The sequence below is a fragment of the Motacilla alba genome, chromosome 28, assembly GCF_015832195.1.
Source record: "Motacilla alba alba isolate MOTALB_02 chromosome 28, Motacilla_alba_V1.0_pri, whole genome shotgun sequence".
NCBI classification, from domain to species: Eukaryota; Metazoa; Chordata; class Aves; order Passeriformes; family Motacillidae; genus Motacilla; species Motacilla alba.
In genome coordinates this window covers 303207-321278 of record NC_052043.1, presented here as the reverse complement: position 1 = coordinate 321278, position 18072 = coordinate 303207, and the positions used below count along the sequence as shown (strand labels likewise).

The 18072-nt window shown below is 57.9% G+C and overlaps 2 protein-coding genes across 10 annotated transcripts in view; both read right to left on the bottom strand.

The window, feature by feature from the left end:
• Window positions 1-1855: 1855 nt before the first annotated feature.
• TMEM161A (transmembrane protein 161A) lies at window positions 1856-7199 on the bottom strand. The gene is made up of 12 exons (XM_038163801.1): window positions 7149-7199; window positions 6502-6605; window positions 6342-6422; window positions 6157-6254; window positions 5616-5772; window positions 5242-5393; window positions 4996-5056; window positions 4747-4890; window positions 4061-4174; window positions 3527-3701; window positions 2939-3035; window positions 1856-2494 (listed from the first exon to the last, which is right to left on the bottom strand). Exons 1-12 carry the CDS (start codon window positions 7149-7151, stop codon window positions 2238-2240), a joined length of 1443 nt encoding a protein of 480 aa, XP_038019729.1. The 5' UTR covers window positions 7152-7199; the 3' UTR covers window positions 1856-2237.
• A 1090-nt stretch (window positions 7200-8289) lies between these two features.
• The window catches only part of LOC119712636 (translation initiation factor IF-2-like), a 38547-nt gene continuing 28764 nt past the window's right edge, over window positions 8290-18072 (bottom strand). For 3 of the 9 annotated variants that reach the window (XM_038164121.1, XM_038164126.1, XM_038164127.1), the window contains one exon: window positions 12155-12974. In XM_038164121.1, coding sequence (XP_038020049.1) covers window positions 12815-12974 — 160 coding nt within the window. In that variant the 3' untranslated portion in view covers window positions 12155-12814. Of the gene's footprint in view, window positions 8702-10261; window positions 10418-12148; window positions 12975-18072 lie in introns of those variants that run through there. The other 6 variants (XR_005259852.1, XR_005259853.1, XM_038164128.1 and 3 more) reach the window with 5 other exon arrangements.

The following is an 18072-nucleotide window of genomic DNA, read 5'->3' as shown; positions in this document are numbered from 1 at the left end:
AAGAACCCCTCAAAACTCCCCCCAAAAAACCCTCACTATGCTCCAAAAAAAACCTCACATAACCCCTAAAAAAACCCTTCATAGCCCCTCAAAACCCCTCAAAAAACCCTCATAACCCCCCAAAAAAACCTCCTCACAACGCTCCATAAAACCCCTCATAACCCCTCAAAAAACCCCTCACAACCTCCCAAAAACCTTCAAAAACCTTTCGTAATCCCCTCAAAAATCCCCTCACAGACCCTGCCGGAGATCCCATTTAGGGTGGAAATGGGGTGGGAAAGGATTCCCACATCCCTCCCTGCCAGGGATCCCATTTGGGATGGAAATGGAGTGGGAAAGGATTCCTTGTCAGGGATCCCATTTGGGATAAAGTGGGGTGTGCAAGGACTCCCCACATCCCTCCCTGTCAGGGATCCCATTTGGGATAAAGTGGGATGTGCAAGGACTCCCCACATCCCTCCCTGTCAGGGATCCCATTTGGGATAAAGTGGGATGTGCAAGGACTCCCCACATCCCTCCCTGCCAGGACGATCCTATTTGGGATAAAGTGGGATGTGCAAGGACTCCCCATATCCCTCCCTTGCCAGGGATCCCATTTGGGATGAAGTGGGGTGTGCCAGGACTCCCCACATCCCTCCCTGCCCGGACGATCCCCCCAGCTGTGAATCCCCCCGGCATCTCCCGGATCCGAACCGGACCCCCCGGCCCAAGCAAGCCCCGCTGTCCCCCGCGTCCCCCTGGGCCAGGGCTGGCAGCGGCCCCCGGCCCCCGCGGCCGCGTCTGCGCCGCCGGCTGCTCGATCTGTCACTGTCGCCGCCGGGCAGGGTCACCCGTCTGGGCAGCTCCCCGGGGAGGCTCCGTCTGCGTGTCTGCCTGCGCCGCAACCCGGCCCTAGCAACGCGACAGGCGACATCGGGCCAGCAGGGCAGCGCCAGCGCCACCGCCACGGCGGGGACAGCCCGCTCCTCCCGCACCCCAAACCCTGCGGGACCCCTCCCGCCCCGCGCTGGGCTGAGCTGGGCTTTGGGCTCCCCATTCCCGCTGGGCTGGGCTTTGTGCTCCCCATTCCCGCTGGGCTGGGCTGGGCTGGGCTTTGGGCTCCCCATTTCCACTGGGCTGGATTGGACTGTATTGGATTGGATTGGACTGGACTGGATTGGATTGGATTGGACTGGATTGGATTGGATTGGATTGGACTGGACTGGATTGGATTGGACTGGATTGGATTGGATTGGATTGGATTGGATTGGATTGGATTGGACTGGACTGGATTGGATTGGACTGGATTGGATTGGATTGGATTGGATTGGACTGGACTGGATTGGATTGGATTGGATTGGATTGGATTGGATTGGACTGGACTGGATTGGATTGGATTGGATTGGATTCCCCACTTGCAAAATGGGAATTTCCCCCTCTTTTTTTTCTTATTTTTTTTTCCTCAAACATCCACGGCGAGGATTCCTGGGAAGCAGCAGCAGCAGGAGGAGGAGGAGCTGGATTAGCCCAGTTAACCCCGGCCCAGCGCTGCTCCCGGGCCTCGGCGAGAGGGAATTAAGCCCATTACAAGGCCATCAAACAGGATCAGCGCCCCGGCCCTGCTAATCCCGTTACACGCAGCGGCAGCAGCCCCCACCCCGCGGGACAGCGCGGCTCGCAGGGACCCCCACCCTGTCCCCACCCCTGTGCCACCAGCCCCGGGGACCCCAGGGACAGGGAAGGGACCCCCGCCCCATCCCCACCCCTGTGCCACAGCCCCGGGGACCCCAGGGACAGGGACAGGTGAGCTGAGGTCTGCTCCTCGCAGGTGGGAGCACTGTGGGACCTGCCCAGGGGGGTTGGGGACACCAAGAGGAGCTTTTGGGTGACAACGACACTGGTGTCACTTGTTTATTGTGAAGCAGCCACCCCTGAGGCTGCTGGGCCCGAGGGGTCACGCGGGGGTGCAGAGACCCTACAAAAACCCCAAAATCTCTGCTGGCCGCTCCAGGTGCCACTCCCGGAGGTCCCCACCGTGTCCCCAGCATGCCAGGAGCCGCTGCCCTCCAAGAAAAGGCAGCACTGGAGCGTCCCCACGAGGGGCAGGCACAGCGGTGGTGACACAAAACCCGTCCTGGTGGCACCAATGTCCCCAAAGTGTGTCCTCAAAGTGGCACAACCAGGCAAGGCAGCAAGGGACAGTCCCTCCAGTCCCTCCAGTCCCTCCAGTCCCTCCAGTCCCTCCCAGTCCCTCCCAGTCAGGACGCTGCCAGGTACTGGTGGAAGTAGAGGCCGAAGAGGCTGGTGACAACCTGGCAGGTGGCCACCCACCAGGTGAGGAAGGAGAAGAGTCCTCGGAAGAAGGGGGGGGTGAAGATGCAGCCCAGGACCCCCGAGATCTCCTGCACCACCGCCTGCACGTCCCTGTCACTGTCACCCTCGGGGCGTGGCGGGGCCACCGGCGCTGCTGGGGACACGGCGGGGGACACGGGGTACAGCCCCCAGGAGTGGTGACCTGCGGGACACAGGGGACAGCTCGGGGGGGTCTCTGAGGGACACAGGGGACAGCTCGGGGGGTCTCTGAGGGACACAGGGGACAGCTCGGGGGTCTCTGAGGGACACAGGGTTCAGGTTTTGGGGTCTCTGTGGGCCGGGTCTGGGGGTCCCTGCGGGACAGATGTGGGGGAATCCCTCAGGGACAAAGGGGACAGGTCTGGACGGGTCCCCGTGGGACAAGGGACAGGTCTGGGGGTCCCTGTGGGACACAGGGGACAGGTCTAGGGTGTCCCCAAGCCCCAGCCCTGCTGTGGCACAGTCCCAGCACCGAGTTTGTCCCCACAGCAAACCAGGACAGAACCGTGGGAGGTCCTGAGCTGGGGGCTGTGACAGCTGGGGACAGTCGGGGTGCTGGTGGCCTCCTGCCACCCCAAAGCCCCCCGAGCCCCCAGCCCCTCCTCACCCAGCGTCTTGAGCAGCAGGGCGCAGTGCAGCGTCAGGATCACGGGGCCCAGGTACTGCAGGCTCACCACGGACACGTAGCAGTAAATCCTGGTGATCTGCGGGAACCCGGAACGCTCAGCGGGAATCCGGGAGATGGGAATGATCAGCGGGAATGCAGGAATCCCCAGCAGGAATCCGGGAATGACCAGCGGGAATTCTGGGAATCCTCAACGCGAATCCCAATGCTGATTGCAGTCCCAACCCCAATCCTGGTCCTGATCCCAGTCCCATTCCCATTCCCGTTCTCGTTCCCAATATTGATCCCATTCCCGATCCCGATCCCATTCCCGTTCCCATTCCTGTTCCCATTCCCGTTCCCGATTCTATTCCCATTCCCATTCCCGTTCCCATTCCTGTTCCCATTCCCTTTCCTGTTCCCATTCCCATTCCCATTCCCATTCCCATTGCCATTGCCATTGCCATTGCCATTCCTGTCCCCGTTCCCGTTCCCATTGCCATTCCTGTCCCCGTTCCCATTCCCATTCCCGTCCCCATTCCCATTCCCATCCCCGCTCCCATTCCCGTCCCCATTCCCGCTCCCGGGCACCTTCTGCTGGATCTCCCGGGCCGGGATCCGCCCCGCCTCCCGCCGCATGCGGCGCACCCAGCGCTCGGCCAGCGCCAGGTACGCCTGCAGGTGGTGGCGCGTCCCCAGCAGCCGCAGCAGCGACAGCGCCACGATGGCCCAGAGGCGCAGCGTGTCAAAGGACGCGTCCGACAGGCTGCGGGGACAGGCGACACCGGGGATGGCACCGGGGATGGCACCGGGCTGGGGACAGGGCTGGGGACAGGGGACACAGGGCTGGGGACAGGAACCCCTGATCCAGAGGGGACAAGGGGACACAGAGGGTCACAGGGGACACTGAGGAGCTACTGGGGGCATTGGGTGTCACAGGGGACATTGGGGGGACAGTGGGTGTCACAGGGGTCACTGAGGGTCATGACAGGTCACAGGGGACATTGGGGGGACAGTGGGTGTCACAAGGGGTTATTGTGGGGACACTGTCACACAGGGGGTCCCTGGGGTCACACAGGGGGTCACCAGGGTCAGCGGGGGATGTCCCCCAGCTGTGCCACTCACATCTGCACCCTCTGCTTGCCCAGCGGGGCCTGGAGCAGGAAATCCCGGGACAGGGGCCGGACCCAGAGCAGCACCACCAGCACGGGGGCCACGAAGCCCACGTGCAGCAGGACCCTGCCAGGGACTGTCACCAACCCCACAGAGACCCCAGAGAGACCCCAGAGAGCCCACGTGCAGCAGGACCCTGCCAGGGACTGTCACCAACCCCACAGACACCCCACAGTCCCCTGCCCCTTCCCCTCCCACCCCAAACCTCCCACAGAGCTTGGGGGGTCCGGGCACCCAGCCCTCCCTCCCTCCCCAGGTGTCCCCCATTGTCCCCAGGTGTCCCCTGCTGTCCTTCCCACTGTCCCCCCCAGGTGTCCCCCATTGTCCCCAGGTACCCCCAGCAGTGCCCCAGCTTGCCCCAGCTGTCCCCCCTGTGGTCCCCAGGTATCCCCAGGTGTCCCCAGGTGTCCCCCCAGGTGTCCCCCCAGGTATTATCGGCTATCCCCGCTGTCCCGGGTGTCCCCAGGTGTCCCCCGCTGTCCCCAGGTGTCCCCCCAGGTATTATCGGCTGTCCCCGCTGTCCCCGCTGTCCCCAGGTGTCCCCCAGGTATTATCGGCTGTCCCCGCTGTCCCCAGGTGTCCCCCCAGGTATTATCGGCTGTCCCCGCTGTCCCCAGGTGTCCCCAGCGTCACCCAACTGCGTCAGGGGCCGGCCGGCCGCCATGCCGAGCGCGTCGCGGTGCGTCTGAGCCAGGCGCAGCCCCGGGAAGGTCAGGCAGGCGCCCAGGAAGGAGCTCAGGGCCACCAGCCCCAGCTTGAAGGCCAGCCTGGCCAGCGGCAGCCTGGGGACACACGGGGGACACACGGGGGACACGGAGGGGCTGGTGGCCCCAAATCGCCCAAAACTGTCCCCAAAAAGGGGTTTGGTCCCCCCGGCACCGACTCACGTCCACTCCCAGCCCCGCGGCTTCAGGATGGGCTCCAGGTTAGAGGAGACTCCGGCCAGCCCTGCGGAGTGACCAGGGAGTGACCAGGGAGTGACCAATGGGGGAGTGACCACCATGAGTGTGGAGTGACCCCCAGGAGTGAGAAGTGACCCCTGGGGATGTGGAGTGACCCCCGGGACTGGAGTGACCCCCGGGACTGGAGTGACCCCCCGAGTGGGGTCCCCAGCGCCCGTCCCCGTCACCCACCGGCCTCCAGGCCGAACTCCAGGTAGTCCTCGCGCACCACCAGGGCCAGCATGGCGAGCAGGAGGAAGAAGAAGGCGGAGGTGAGGCACACGGAGCGCTCGCCGCCCTCCTCCGAGCGGAAATAGTGACGCATCACCGTGAAGAAAACCTTGCTGGGGGTTGGGGACGGCTGTCAAGGAAACCGGGGACACTTGGGGACCCCCCAACCCCCTGCTCACCCCTGAAACATCACCACAACACCACCGCCAGCTCCTCTGCGGGGCACCTGCAGAATTCGTCACGAATAATCCCCAAAATGCAGTTTTACCCCTCAGCTGGGAGGGAGAATGACGGTGGCGAGCTCCCTTCTGTGCCCGCCCAGGAGCCGAGGATACACGGAGAACAGGACGGTGAGCAGGCACCAGAGCACGCCCAGGTTGGTCTCCCTGGCGGGGCTCACCAGGCAGAAGTAGCCCTCGCTGAAGACGTAGACGGCGCCGGCGTAGACGGAGAAATCCACGAACCACTGGTACTCCAGGAAATAGCGCAGCACTGCGGGCGTGGGGACACGGCACGGGGCTGGGGACACGGCTGGCACAGGGCTGGGGACACGGCACAGGGCTGGGGACATGGCACAGGGCTGGGGACACGGCTGCCACCGCGCTGGGGACACGGCACAGGGCTGGGGACACGGCACAGGGCTGGGGACACGGCACAGGGCTGGGGACACGGCTGGCACAGGGCTGGGGACACAGCTGGCACCGTGCTGGGGACACGGCACAGGGCTGGGGACACGGCACAGGGCTGGGGACACATCACCACACTGGGGACACGTCTGTCACCATGCTGGGAGCACATCACGGTGCTGGGGACACCCCCCGTGCTGGGGACACCCCCCGACACCGGGGACACCCCGCAGCGTCCCCAGGGCGTTACCCAGCGCGTCCACGGCCGTGATGGGGCTGGTGTCCAGCTGCAGGTCGATGTCGCGCGGCACCGACAGCGGCTTCTCCTCTGCCGCCCCGGTGGCCCTCCTGCGGGGAACCCAGCGGCTGGCTCGTCCCCCGTGTCCCCTCCCCGGCCCGAGCGTTCCCCGCTGCCAGCCCCCCGGTGACGCCGACCTGTCCCTCCTGCTCCTGGGGCGCTGCTTCCCGGCCAGGGCGCAGAGCTCCTCGTCCGAGGGGTGCTTGTAGCGGTACAGGCTGCGGGGACAGGGCGGTGACAGGGCGGTGACAGGCGCCGCGCGTCCCCAGCGGCCGCGGGGACGGGGCAGAGCCGTACCTGCCGTTGCACAGCAGCCAGCGGGCGAAGGAGCAGTGCGGGGCCATCTTCTGCATCAGGCTGGCGGCCAGCAGGGTCACCACCACCTGCACGCCCATCACCGCCTGCCAGGGGACAGCCGGGGTCACCGCGGCCGGGGGGACACGGGGACGCCCCCGCAGAGCCGGGCAGGGGGCTGTGCCCGGCTCCGTCCCTGCTGGGGACACCCCGGGGGGACACTTGCTGGGACGCCCCCGATGTGGAGCCCCCGGGCAGGGACCCCCGGGCCGTGCCGAATCCCGGGACCCCCCGGGCAGCCTGGCCATGCACCCCCGGCTCAGAACGCCCGGTCCATCCCGGTCCCTCCCCGGTTTCTCCCCGATCCATCCCGATCCAACCCGGTTCCTCCCCGGTCCATCCCGATCTATCCTCGGTCCATCCCGGTCCCTCCCCGGTTTCTCCCCGGTCCCTCTCGGTCCCTCCCCGGTCCCTCCCGGTCCATCTCGGTCCATCCCGGTCCATCCCGGTCCCTCCCGGTCCATCTCGGTCCATCCCGGTCCCTCCCCGGTCCATCCCCGGTCCATCCCGATCTATCCCCGGTCCATCCCGGTCCCTCCCGGTCCCTCCCCGGTTTCTCCCCGGTCCCTCCCGGCCCGCTCCGCGCCCACCATGCCGGGGGTCAGCGCAAAGGCGCCCGCAGGAAGCCCGCCCGCGGCCACGCCCCCGCGGGCACGCCCCTCTCATTGACCAATCATCAGCTGTATTCATATTGATTGGCAGATTTTCGTCCAATGAAAGGACGGTTCTGGGAGGGGGCGGTCTCTGCGCGGCACGCGGTTCCGCGGGCGGGGCCTCCCGGAAGAGGCGGAACCCGGGTTCGAATCCCGGTTGGGCCCGGTTCCAGCCCCGGTTTGACCCGGGTTCCAGTCCCGGTTGGGCCCGGGTTCCAGTCCCGGTTGGGCCCGGGTTTGAGTCCCGGTTTGACCCGGGTTCCAGTCCCGGTTGGGCTCGGTTCGAGTCCCGGCGGGGCCGAGCCCACTCGGGATGTGGATAGTGTCGGTAATACCGGTAATGAGTCACACCCGCCCGGGGCCAACCCTGGGCAAACGCCAGGGACCCTCCGAAGCGGCCCCCGCGCTCCCCGTCCCCGGCTGACCCGGACAAACCACACTGGACCCGGGGAAATTAATTTAATTTATTACCAACCGAAGCAGAGCGGCATCCTGAGGAACAGCACGAAATCTCAGGTCCACCACCCACATCCCAGTGCCAGGACCCACATCCCAGGGCCAGGACCCACATCCCAGTGCCAGGACCCACATCCCAGTGCCGGGACCCACATCCCAGTGCCACCACCCAAATCCCAGTTTCACCACCCAAATCCCAGTTTCCTCGCCCCCATCCCCGTGCCAGCCCCCCCGCGGGCTGTGCGCTGGCCCCGGCCCATGGCGGCCCCGGGGGTGCCCCTGGTCCATGGTTGCCGGGGTTGCCATGGATATCGATCTCCCTGGCGACGGGATGCGCTTCCCGCTAGATGTCGCTTCCGCCCGCGCCCGGAGCATCCCCCGAGGGCTCGGGGTCCCCGCCTTTGGGGGGGGTGACACCCCAAAACCCCTCCCCTGGGCAGCCCCCCTGTGCCGCTCACACCAGCCTCTCCACCGCTGGGATGCGGTGCCAAAAATCCCTCAAATTCCCCCAAAATCCCCCAAATTCCCCCCAGATGACCCAGTCCTCTGCCAGAGCCCAGGGAAGCCTCCTGCTCCATCACCTTGGCTGCCTCCACGGCCCGAGCCCCCAGATCCCCCCAGATCCCCCCGATCTGACGCTGGCGCTGCCCAAAGCGGCGGCTCGGCCCCTCGGAGGGGCCGCGGAGCCCCGGGAGCCGCAGAGCCCCCAGGGCGCCGCTTTCAGCTCGGCCGGGCCGCGGAGCCCCGAGGGGAAGGTGGAAGATGGATGCTCCGAGCCCCCCGGGGACACAAAGGCGGCTTTGAGCGCCGATTTTCCACCGCTCGCGATTAGCATCAGCAAAGGGAGCGCCCGCCGCGGGACACCGCCGATTCACGGCTCCCCGAACGTCCCCGAGCGTCCCCAAAACCCTCCCGGCGGCGACATCTCCATTTCAGCCGCGGTGACCTCGCCCAGCCGCGCTCCTCCGTCCTGGGATCGGGGCGCTTCCCAGCTCTCCGTCCTTTTCGCCGGCCGTTCGTCCCCCCCACCATCCCTGAAAGGGGGGAAAAAAAAATAAAATAAAATAAAATAAAAGTTTCCCGCGGCGCACAAAGGCGGCGGGCGGGCATTGTCCGGGCTGCATCGCATTACCCGGGGCCGGCGGAGAAATCACTCGTGTTTCACGCTCCATCGAGCAGCTGCCTGTATATATTTTCTGTGTTGCACTTTTAGCATGACAAAAGGAGAGGGCCTGTGAACTCCTTGCTCTTCAGACCTCTCCGGCTCGTCCCCCCGAGCGGAGCCCCCCTCGGTTAGCATAACAAACTGCCACGCTTCCCCTGCGAGGGCTGCCTCTGCCTCCTTCATTGATTTTATTTATTTATTTTACTTTTTTTTAATTTTCCACACCCTTGATTTAACGCGCGGCTCACTGCCTGCAGGTGGGAGGGATCGGGGATTTTTGGGGATGTCCCTGCTGGGGTTTGTCCTGGCTCTTGTCAGCCGGAAAGGTTTGGTGGCATTTTGGGGCTGTGCCCTGCGGAGGGGACAGAGCTGGAGGCACCAAACTCTGCCGAGACCAGCTGGAGCCTGAAATTGGGTTAAAAAATGGAAAAAACGGGAATTGCGGGGCTGCGATGAGGCTCGGAGGGGACCTGTTGGGGCTGGAGCAACCTGGCCCTGTCCCCAGCCTGTCCCGCCTGTCCCCAACCTGTCCCCAACCTGTCCCAACAGCATGTCCCCAGCCTTTCCCAGCCTGTCCCCACCTGTCCCCAGCCTGTCCCCATCAGGGCCACCCCAAAGGAGGAGGGCTCGGAGCCAGTTCCCAGGTCCAGGGTGGGAATGAGGAGAGGAAAAGGGATTGAGGCTCAGCTGGGGGGACATCGCTGTCGCTGTCCCCACCCTTCAGCCTGAAGGGACAGGAATTGTCCCCTCTGGGCCACCAGGACCCCCCTCACTCCCTCTGTGGGGCGGGGAGAGGAAATCCCCATTTTTGGGACAGGAACCCCCTGGGCAGGGAGGTTCGCAGGGACTGGGGGATCCTGCACGGAAAAGGGACAAAATCCCCTCGGACACGGGGACAGGCGGGGACAGGCGGGGACAGGCGGGGACAGCTCCCGACCCTTTTAATGCTCGGCAATTCTTCCCCCGCCCCGGTGGCTCTGTGTCCTCAGACACCCTGGGCTGTCACCTGCTGTCACCTGGCCCGGGTGTGTCCCCCTGGCTCGGCAGGTGCAGCTTTGGGGCAGGACGGATCCGTCCCCGGCCGAGGTGGGAATTCCGGGCTCCGGCCGCGTCCAGCCCAGCCCCGGCTCCCTCCGGCCCTTCGCGGCCACCCCGAGCCCACGATGTCCCCTCCGGTCACCCGTGACAGGGACACGCCGGGGCGAGCCCCGAGCCAGCCCGGGGAGAAGCAGGACGAGTCCCCGGGGCCAGGCGGGAGTGGGGAGTGACCTGTCCCCCCCAGCCCAAAGCCCCCCGCTGTCCCCGTCCCGGCTTGGGGACATTCCAGCAAAGGGACATTTGGGGTCAGGGTGGGTTTGAGGGGCTGGTGGCACCTTGGGACAGCGGGAAAGGGGGCAGGTGACAACTGCACTTCCCAGGAATTCCTCACCGGGCGCCGTCCTCGGGGGCGTCTCCTGGGGACGGGGGGGACAGCGGGGACGGGCGGTGGCAGCGCTGCACTCATGTCCTTGTCACTGCTGGTGGCCCGAGGGAGCCACGATGGCCTGGCCAGGGGGTGCGGTCAGCCGAGAGCCCGGACAGCATCCTGGGATGGACAGGGGTGGACAGGGATGGACAGGGATGGACAGGGGTGGACAGGGGTGGACAGGGATGGACAGGGATGGACAGGGGTGGACAGGGGTGGACAGGGATGGACAGGGATGGACAGGGGTGGACAGGGGTGGACACACGTGATGTCACTTGCAGTCCCCAGGAATGTTCCTGCTCCCAGTTCCCAATTCCCAGTTCCCAGTTCAATTCCCAGTTCCCAGTTCCAGTTCCCAGTTCCCCTCTCCCACACGATCCCGCGTTATTCCAGCCTCTCCCTCACACAGCCCCGCATGGCCTGAGCCCAAATTCCCTCATTAATTAATCACCTGGGATAATTAATCAGGGTCCCCTGTGTGGTTTTGGGGTCCCTGCTGCTTCCCCCAGCCCTGATCCCTGGGATCTTCGGGATTCAGGTCCAGGGGGGATTCCTGACCCCATCCAGCCCCCAGGATGCCCCCAGGATGCCCCCAGGGATTCCCAGGAATTCCCAGAGATTCCCAGGGTTTCCCAGGATTCCCAGGGATTCCCAGGATTCCCAGGATTTTGGTGCTCACTCTGTCTCCACCGTCCCAAGGAAATCTCTGTCCCATCCCAATAGGAACGGGAAGAGCTGGATCTGTTCGATTGGGATCTGTTTGGTTGGGATATGTTTGGTTGGGATCTGTTTGGGATCTGTTTGATTGGGATCTGTTTGGGATCTGTTTGGGATCTGTTTGATCTGGGAACAGCTGGATCTGTTTCAGGCCAATTCTACCAAACAAACCAAGGGATTTTGGGCAGGAAAACCAGGATTTCTCGTTTCTGGAAACGCTCAATCTTCCCCTCACGGAGCAACCAACGCTCGAGGAGTTTTTGGGGTGAAACCAACCCAAAAAATCCCATTTTCCAGGAGAGCCCCTGGAACCTCCCTGCTCTGCAAGGCCCCCCTGGGGAAAACCCCGGACCTGGGGCAGCACTCGGCAGCTCCAGCAGGGAAGAGCGCCAGGAAAAGGGGGAAATTCGGGATATTTGGGACCCGGGGGTCTCCGCTCCCTCCCCCCTCGCCGGGCTGGGAACAGCTTGAGTGTCCAGGCGGGAATTCATTTAAATAAATTTCCATAGGGATTAATTCCACCTCTTCCCAGCAGCCCGTGGGAATGGGAGAGGGGAAACCAGGAGGAGGAGGAGGAGGAGGAGGAGGAGGAGGAGGAGGAGGAGGAGGAGGAGGAGGAGGAGGGGGCTCCATCCGCCCTTCATCCCTTCCTCCCCAGCTTTGGGAATGTCTGGAGCCATCCCGACCCTCCCAGATCTCTGCTCTCGAGGTTGGAAACCCAAAATTCCCCCAAAAACTTCCCAAGAATCACCCCAAAAAATCCCCAAAAAATAATAATAAAATAAATCTCTGATCCCAAGGCTGGAAACCCAAAATTCCCAAATTCCCCCAAAAACCTCCCAAGAATCGCCCCCAAAAATCGCATTAATGAGAGAAATTTGGGAGCATAAAGGGAATTTCCACCCCGCGGATGCTCAGCCAAAAATCCCCAATTTGGGCACGGAAAGAGGGATTTGGGGAACGAGGGGGGACAGAAATGGCCCCAAATTCTGCTCGTCCTCCCGTCCCATTTCCCCCAAAACAGCAACATCCAAGGGCGGAAAAAAACCCCAACGTTTGGAAATCCCAGGAACTGCCAAAACCACGAGGCTTTCCAGCTTTTCCAGAAGAAAAATTAAAATTTCCCCTATTAGACAGCACGAGAAATGATATTTTTGGGGGTTTTTTTCCACCCATTCTGCTCAGGATTTGGGATTCAGGTAAAGAAATCTGGGATGGGGAACACTCAGAAAGAAGCAGAGCAACAAATTTTTAATTTTTGGGTCAAATTTGGGAGGTTTGGAGGCGCCTTCAGGGCTGTGAGGATTCGCTCCCACTGCAGAAAAACAACAACAAAAAATCAAAAAAAGGAATTTTCTGTATTTTCCCAGAGAGGTGGAGATGGGAAAACCCAACCACACACACAAAAAAAAGCAGATTTGGGGTGAAAAATGGGAATTTTGGGAGGATCCCCGAGGAGGGTCTGGACCTGATCCCACCATGGCTCCCATGTGGAATTTTATCCACGAAAAACGGGGAAAATGAGAATTAAACCCAATTCTCGGGCGCTTCCTGGAGCTCAGGAAATCTGGGGGTTTTCATTAATTTTTATTTTTGAAACTGAAATGAAATCCTTCCCGTTGGGGTTTTCTGCCGGAGCCCCGGTTCAGAGCGCTCCCGGGGCAGCTCCTCTGCTGGGGATGGTAAACCCCAAAAATGTGGAAAAGTGGAGAATTTGCAGCAATTTGGAGCCTTTGAAGCAGCCGGGAGCCCTGGAAATCCCGAGGTTTGGGGATTATCCCAAAAAACCATTCTCAGGGATTATCCCGTTTTTGGGGAACTCCCTGGGATGTTCTGGGATATCCCGGAATTATTTCCTTCTCCCAGGGGAAGCCGGGCCGGGAGGCCCCGAAGTTCCCAGGCGGGAGGAGCTGGAGGTTTCTGGAAGGTTCCGCGGGGCTTCCCTGGCTCTGCAGGAAATCTGGATGGAGAGAGCAAAAATCCCAAATTCTGGGGGAGAAAAGTTTCTGGTTTTCATCCAGGGGGGAAAAATTGCTGGAATTGGAGAGCGGGGGGTGGGCACAGGGGGAGCCGAGCCATAAACTGAATTTTCTTTGGTGTTAAATAAATAAAGTGTAAATAATAGAAATAAACAAATATTTAAATATTTAAATAAATATTCAAATTAAATAGGTACATAAATAAATAAAATGGATACATAAAGAAAATGCAGGAGGATAAGCAAATAGTTAAATAAATAATAACTAAAAATAAATAAAAATTAATAAAATGAATACAGAAATAAAATACAATGGAATAAGCAAATAAAAAATACAGAAATAAAATACAATGGAGTAAGCAAATAAATAAATAAATAATGAGATAAATAAATAAATAAAATGGATACATAAAGGGGATACAATAGAATAGGTAAATAAAATATGATAATAATTGAATGAAATTAAAATAAATAGAATAAATAGAAATATAATAGAAATACATAAATAATAAAAATAAAATAAAATAAAATAAAATAAAAATAAGATTAATTGAAATAAAATTAATTCAAATAAAGTAACAATGAAATAAAATAAAATAAAATATTTTAATTTTAAAAATAGAATAGAATAGAATAGAATAGAATAGAATAGAATAGAATAAAATAAAATAAAATAAAATAAAATAAAATAAAATAAAATAAAATAAAATAAAATAAAATAAAATAAATTTTAAAGGCATTTTGGGCTCCATGCCCCTCCATCACCCTTCACCCCACCACTCTCCCTAAACTTTGACTATAAAATCCCGAAATCAGGGGATATTTTCGGCAGCGCGAGGGGCGAAGAGGAGGCTCTGATGGCGGAGGGGAAATCCGGGCCGGAGCCGCGCTGCCCTTGACCCGCGGCCGTCCCGCGCAGCTGCCGGGGCTCAATGGGGGCTTTGTCCCCTCCCGGGATATTTATGGGGCCGGCGGTGCCCGCCCGGCCCCCGCGGGATTTATGGCATTTCCAGCTGCTCCTCGGGGCTGCCGCGGCCTTTCCCCGGCCTGGGGGGGTTTTCCCATCCTGGGGTTTTTTCCCCCATTTTTTCACCAAAAAAGCGATTCAAAAGCCAACAGGTGGGGGGGGGGGTTCTCTATTTTCCCCTTTTCCCCCCTAGTTTTTCCCTTTTACTTTCCCACCACCCCCCAAATTTAAAAGTGAACAAGTGTGGGGGGGGTTCCTTATTTTCTATTTTTTCCCTCTTTCCCCCCTTTTTTCCCCCTTTTATTTCCCCAATTCCCCCCCAGTTTAAAAGCAAACAGGTGGGACGATTATCCCACTTTTCACTTTTTTTTTTTCCCTCATTTATTTGTCCCAAAAAAACACCAATTTAAAACCGAACAGGTGAAGAGATTATGGCACTTTTCCCTTTTTGGTTTTTTTCCCAGAAAAAGTATTGGAACTTGGTCGGGGGCTGGGGCTGGGGCTGGGACTGGGACTGGATTCCGGGATTTTCCTCTGGGCTGGGTGGGAATTTTGTCTCCTGACCCCAAGCACCCCACGCACGGGAGGAGGAGGAGGAGGAGGAGGACCAGGAGCCGCTTCCCGGCTTTTCCAAGAGGGAGATCCCGGGTTTCTCTCCTCTTCCTCGGCGGGAAAGCGCCTGGGGCATCCAGCCGAGCTTGGCCAGCCTCTTCCCGAGGGGTGACTGCTCCCGGGAGCCTCCCGCAGCTCCGCCGGCTCTTCCTGGTCCCTGTCCCTGTCCCTGTCCCTTCCCTGGTCCCATTCTCAGTCCTTTCCCCACTCCCTTCCTGCTCCCTTTCCCATTCCCATTCCATCCCCGTTCGAATCCCCGTTCCCATTCCCGATCTCATTCCCATTTCCCTTTCATTCCCAATCCCAATCCCATTCCCGTTCCCATTCCCAACCCCAATCCCATTCCAAACCCCATTCCCATTCCCGATCCCAGTCCCATTTCCCTTCCATTCCCATTCTCCTTCTGTTCCCCATTCCCGTTCCCATTCCCGTTCCCAATCCCATTCCATTTCCCCCTCATTCCCATTCCCATTCCTGGGCCTCCTCCAGGGAAGCGCTGCCTGGCACGGCCCCACAGCGGTGCCCGCCGCACCCGGATCCTGAATGTCACCAGTGCTGGAATGTCCCCAGTGCACCCTCCCAGAATGTCCCCGGTGTCACCTCCCGAATGTCCCCGGTGTCCCCTCCCGCCCTTCCCAGGGTGACAAGGCGCCCCTGGAAGCAGTGGGCGGGATGGGAGGGGCTGGGAGGCCAAACCTCGGGGTTTTGGGGAAGAGCTGGGAAAGCTGAGCTCCTGTCGGAGGCTCCGTGCGCTGCCCGTGCGGGGCAGGGACTCGGGGCGGGACACGGAACGTTCCGGAAACACCCGGACAAACCCGGGCGGGAACCGCGCCTTCCAGCACGGGGCGACGGCGCTCGGGCACCGCCTCAAACCAGCCGGGAAAAAACCCAAAAAACCCCAAAAAACCCTAAAAAAACCCACGGGGACGAGCCAGGACCCTCCCCGATGCCCCAAAACCCCCTGGGGAACCTCCGGGGAGCTGAGCTGGGCCCGGCCTCGTCTCCAGCTCAGCTGAGCTCGGCCTAATCGCGGGGAGAAGCGTGGCGCACACGCTGAGCCGCAATTACCGCGCAGCTCCTCTCGAGGGTGATTAGGGCGGCTAATTTCCTCCGCATCTGGGCCCCCACCTGCTCTGAATATGCAAACGCCGCTGATTTGCTCCTGGGGCCGGGCGCGGGCGGGGAAGGGGCGAAGGAACAAAGAAACCCCACAAAGGAACGCGGCGGCCGCCCCCGAGCCCGCGTGGAGCGGCCGGAACCGGGAGTCTGGGATGGGGGATCCCGGGGTTTATTGAAATGGGGGAGTCTGGGATGGGGGATCCCTGGGTTCATGAAACAGGGGAGTCTGGGATGGGGGATCCCTGGGTTTATTGAAACGGGGGAGTCTGGGATGGGGGATCCCGGGGTTTATTGAAATGGGGGATTTGGCCTTAAAGGGAATTTCCTGGTTTGCCAAAATGGGGGAAATTTGGCCTTCAAAGGAATTTCCTTGGTTTGGCAGACTGGGGGGAATTCAGCCTTAAATGGAATTTCCTTGGTTTGCTGAAATGGGGAGATTTCTGCCCCAGAGCTGAGTCTGTTTTTTCCCAAAATGAGATTTCGACCCTACAGCCCAATGTCCTTGGTTTTTCCAGCATTTGGACGTTTTGGCCTTACAGCTGAATTTCCAGCTTTTCCAGAATGAGATTTCCCTTTTCCAGCCGAATTTGTCCATTCTTTTTCCTTTTCCCCCTTTTTTCCCATCTCTCCCCCAATGCTGAACGCTTCCTTTATGTTTATTTTATTTTTTTATAATTTATTTTCAATCCATAGGAATTGTTGGGAGGTGGAATGGAGATCTTGGGATCAGCTCGGGTCTCCTCCATCCTTCCTTTCCCTTTCCCTTTTTAATTAATTTAAAAAATTAATTTAAATCTATTTTTTTTCCTTTTTTTTTCCCTTTTTCTCCCCCAGCTACGAAAGAAAATTATGAATGGGAAGGAGGAGGCTGGGCTGGATTAAAACCGAGACAAAAGAAGGGGGAAAAAAATCCTCCTGGCTTGTTTTCCTTTGCCGCGGGAATCCACGTGGGGAAGGCGGGGAAAAAAAGGGAAAAAAATAATTTAAAAAGTGGCAAGAGGAGAGAAAAATCCTGCCTGGAAAGAGATTCGCAGCCCGGCCCTTCCTCCTGCCCACCGGGATGGAAACAGGGACACGGCGGGGCCAAAATTGCGATTTTTTCCCCCTTTTTCTCCATTTTTTGAGGATTTTTGCTCCATTTTTTCCTCTCTCCCAGGTTTGTTTTCTCCCCTGCCTTGTGGATCTTCCTCCCCTCTCTTCCCCTTTCTCCTTTTTCCCTCTCCCCGCCGGATTTTCCCTCCTTGGGAATGCAGGGGGCATTTCCTGATCGTGAAACCCGAAAATTTACCTCAAAAGCCCCAAAACCTCATCCCCAAACCACCCAGATTTCATCCCAAACGTCCTCAAAAATCCAAAATTCATCCCAAACCCCCCCAAACCCAAAAAATTCATCCTAAAACCATCGCAAAAGCACCCAAAATTCATCCCAAAATGACCCAAAATTCGTCCCCAGAATTCATCTCATAATGACCCAAAATTCACCTCAAAACGACCCAAAATTACACAAAATTCATCCCAAAATGGCCCAAAATCCATTCCAAACCCCCTGGCTGCACAGAGGAGCCAGGGTTAAAAGAAATCCCATTTTTATATATTCAGTTATATTTATTTATTTATTTATTTATATGTTTATATATAGATACTTATATGTATAGTTATCTATTTGTATTTTAAGATAATTTTATATTTTTTAATCCTTTTCTATTTTGTAACTTTATATAGTTATATATTTTATTTATATATTAATATATTCATATACTTATATATTTATATACTCATACATTTATATATTTTTATAAATGTATAATTTGCAAATTTATATATTTTTATATTTCTATAAATATATATTCTCTAGATATTTTATATATTTATATTTAAATATATTTACCTATTTATAAATTCATAATTATAATTCCGGCCTGTTTCTTGTTCCAGGTGGATTTTTGAGTTTCCCTGGAATTGAATCCCCTTAAACTCTTCCCAAAATTCCCTTAAATTGTTCCCAATTTCAAACAAAGCAACCCCAGCGCCTCTCCCAGCAATCCCCAGGCTCTTTTTCTGCTTTTCTGGAATTTTCCCAAATTTCCTTTGTTTGCTTTATGAGTGGATTGGGGGGAAAAAGGAAAATATAGATATAAAAAAAAAAAATCCCAAAAATATTTATTTTCCTTTTATTTCCTTTTTTTTTTTCCCAGGGGTTTTCCGGGTTCTAAACATGGGAATAGGAAAATTTTGAATTCTCAGTGGAAAAAAAAAAAAAAATCTCTTTTTTTGGGTGTTGGAATTTCCCTCAATCCTCAATTCTTTCCTTTCCCATCCCAAAAAAAACCCTTGGAGAAATCCCCAAAAAAATTTCACCTTTCAAGGCCAGGAAAAAAAGGG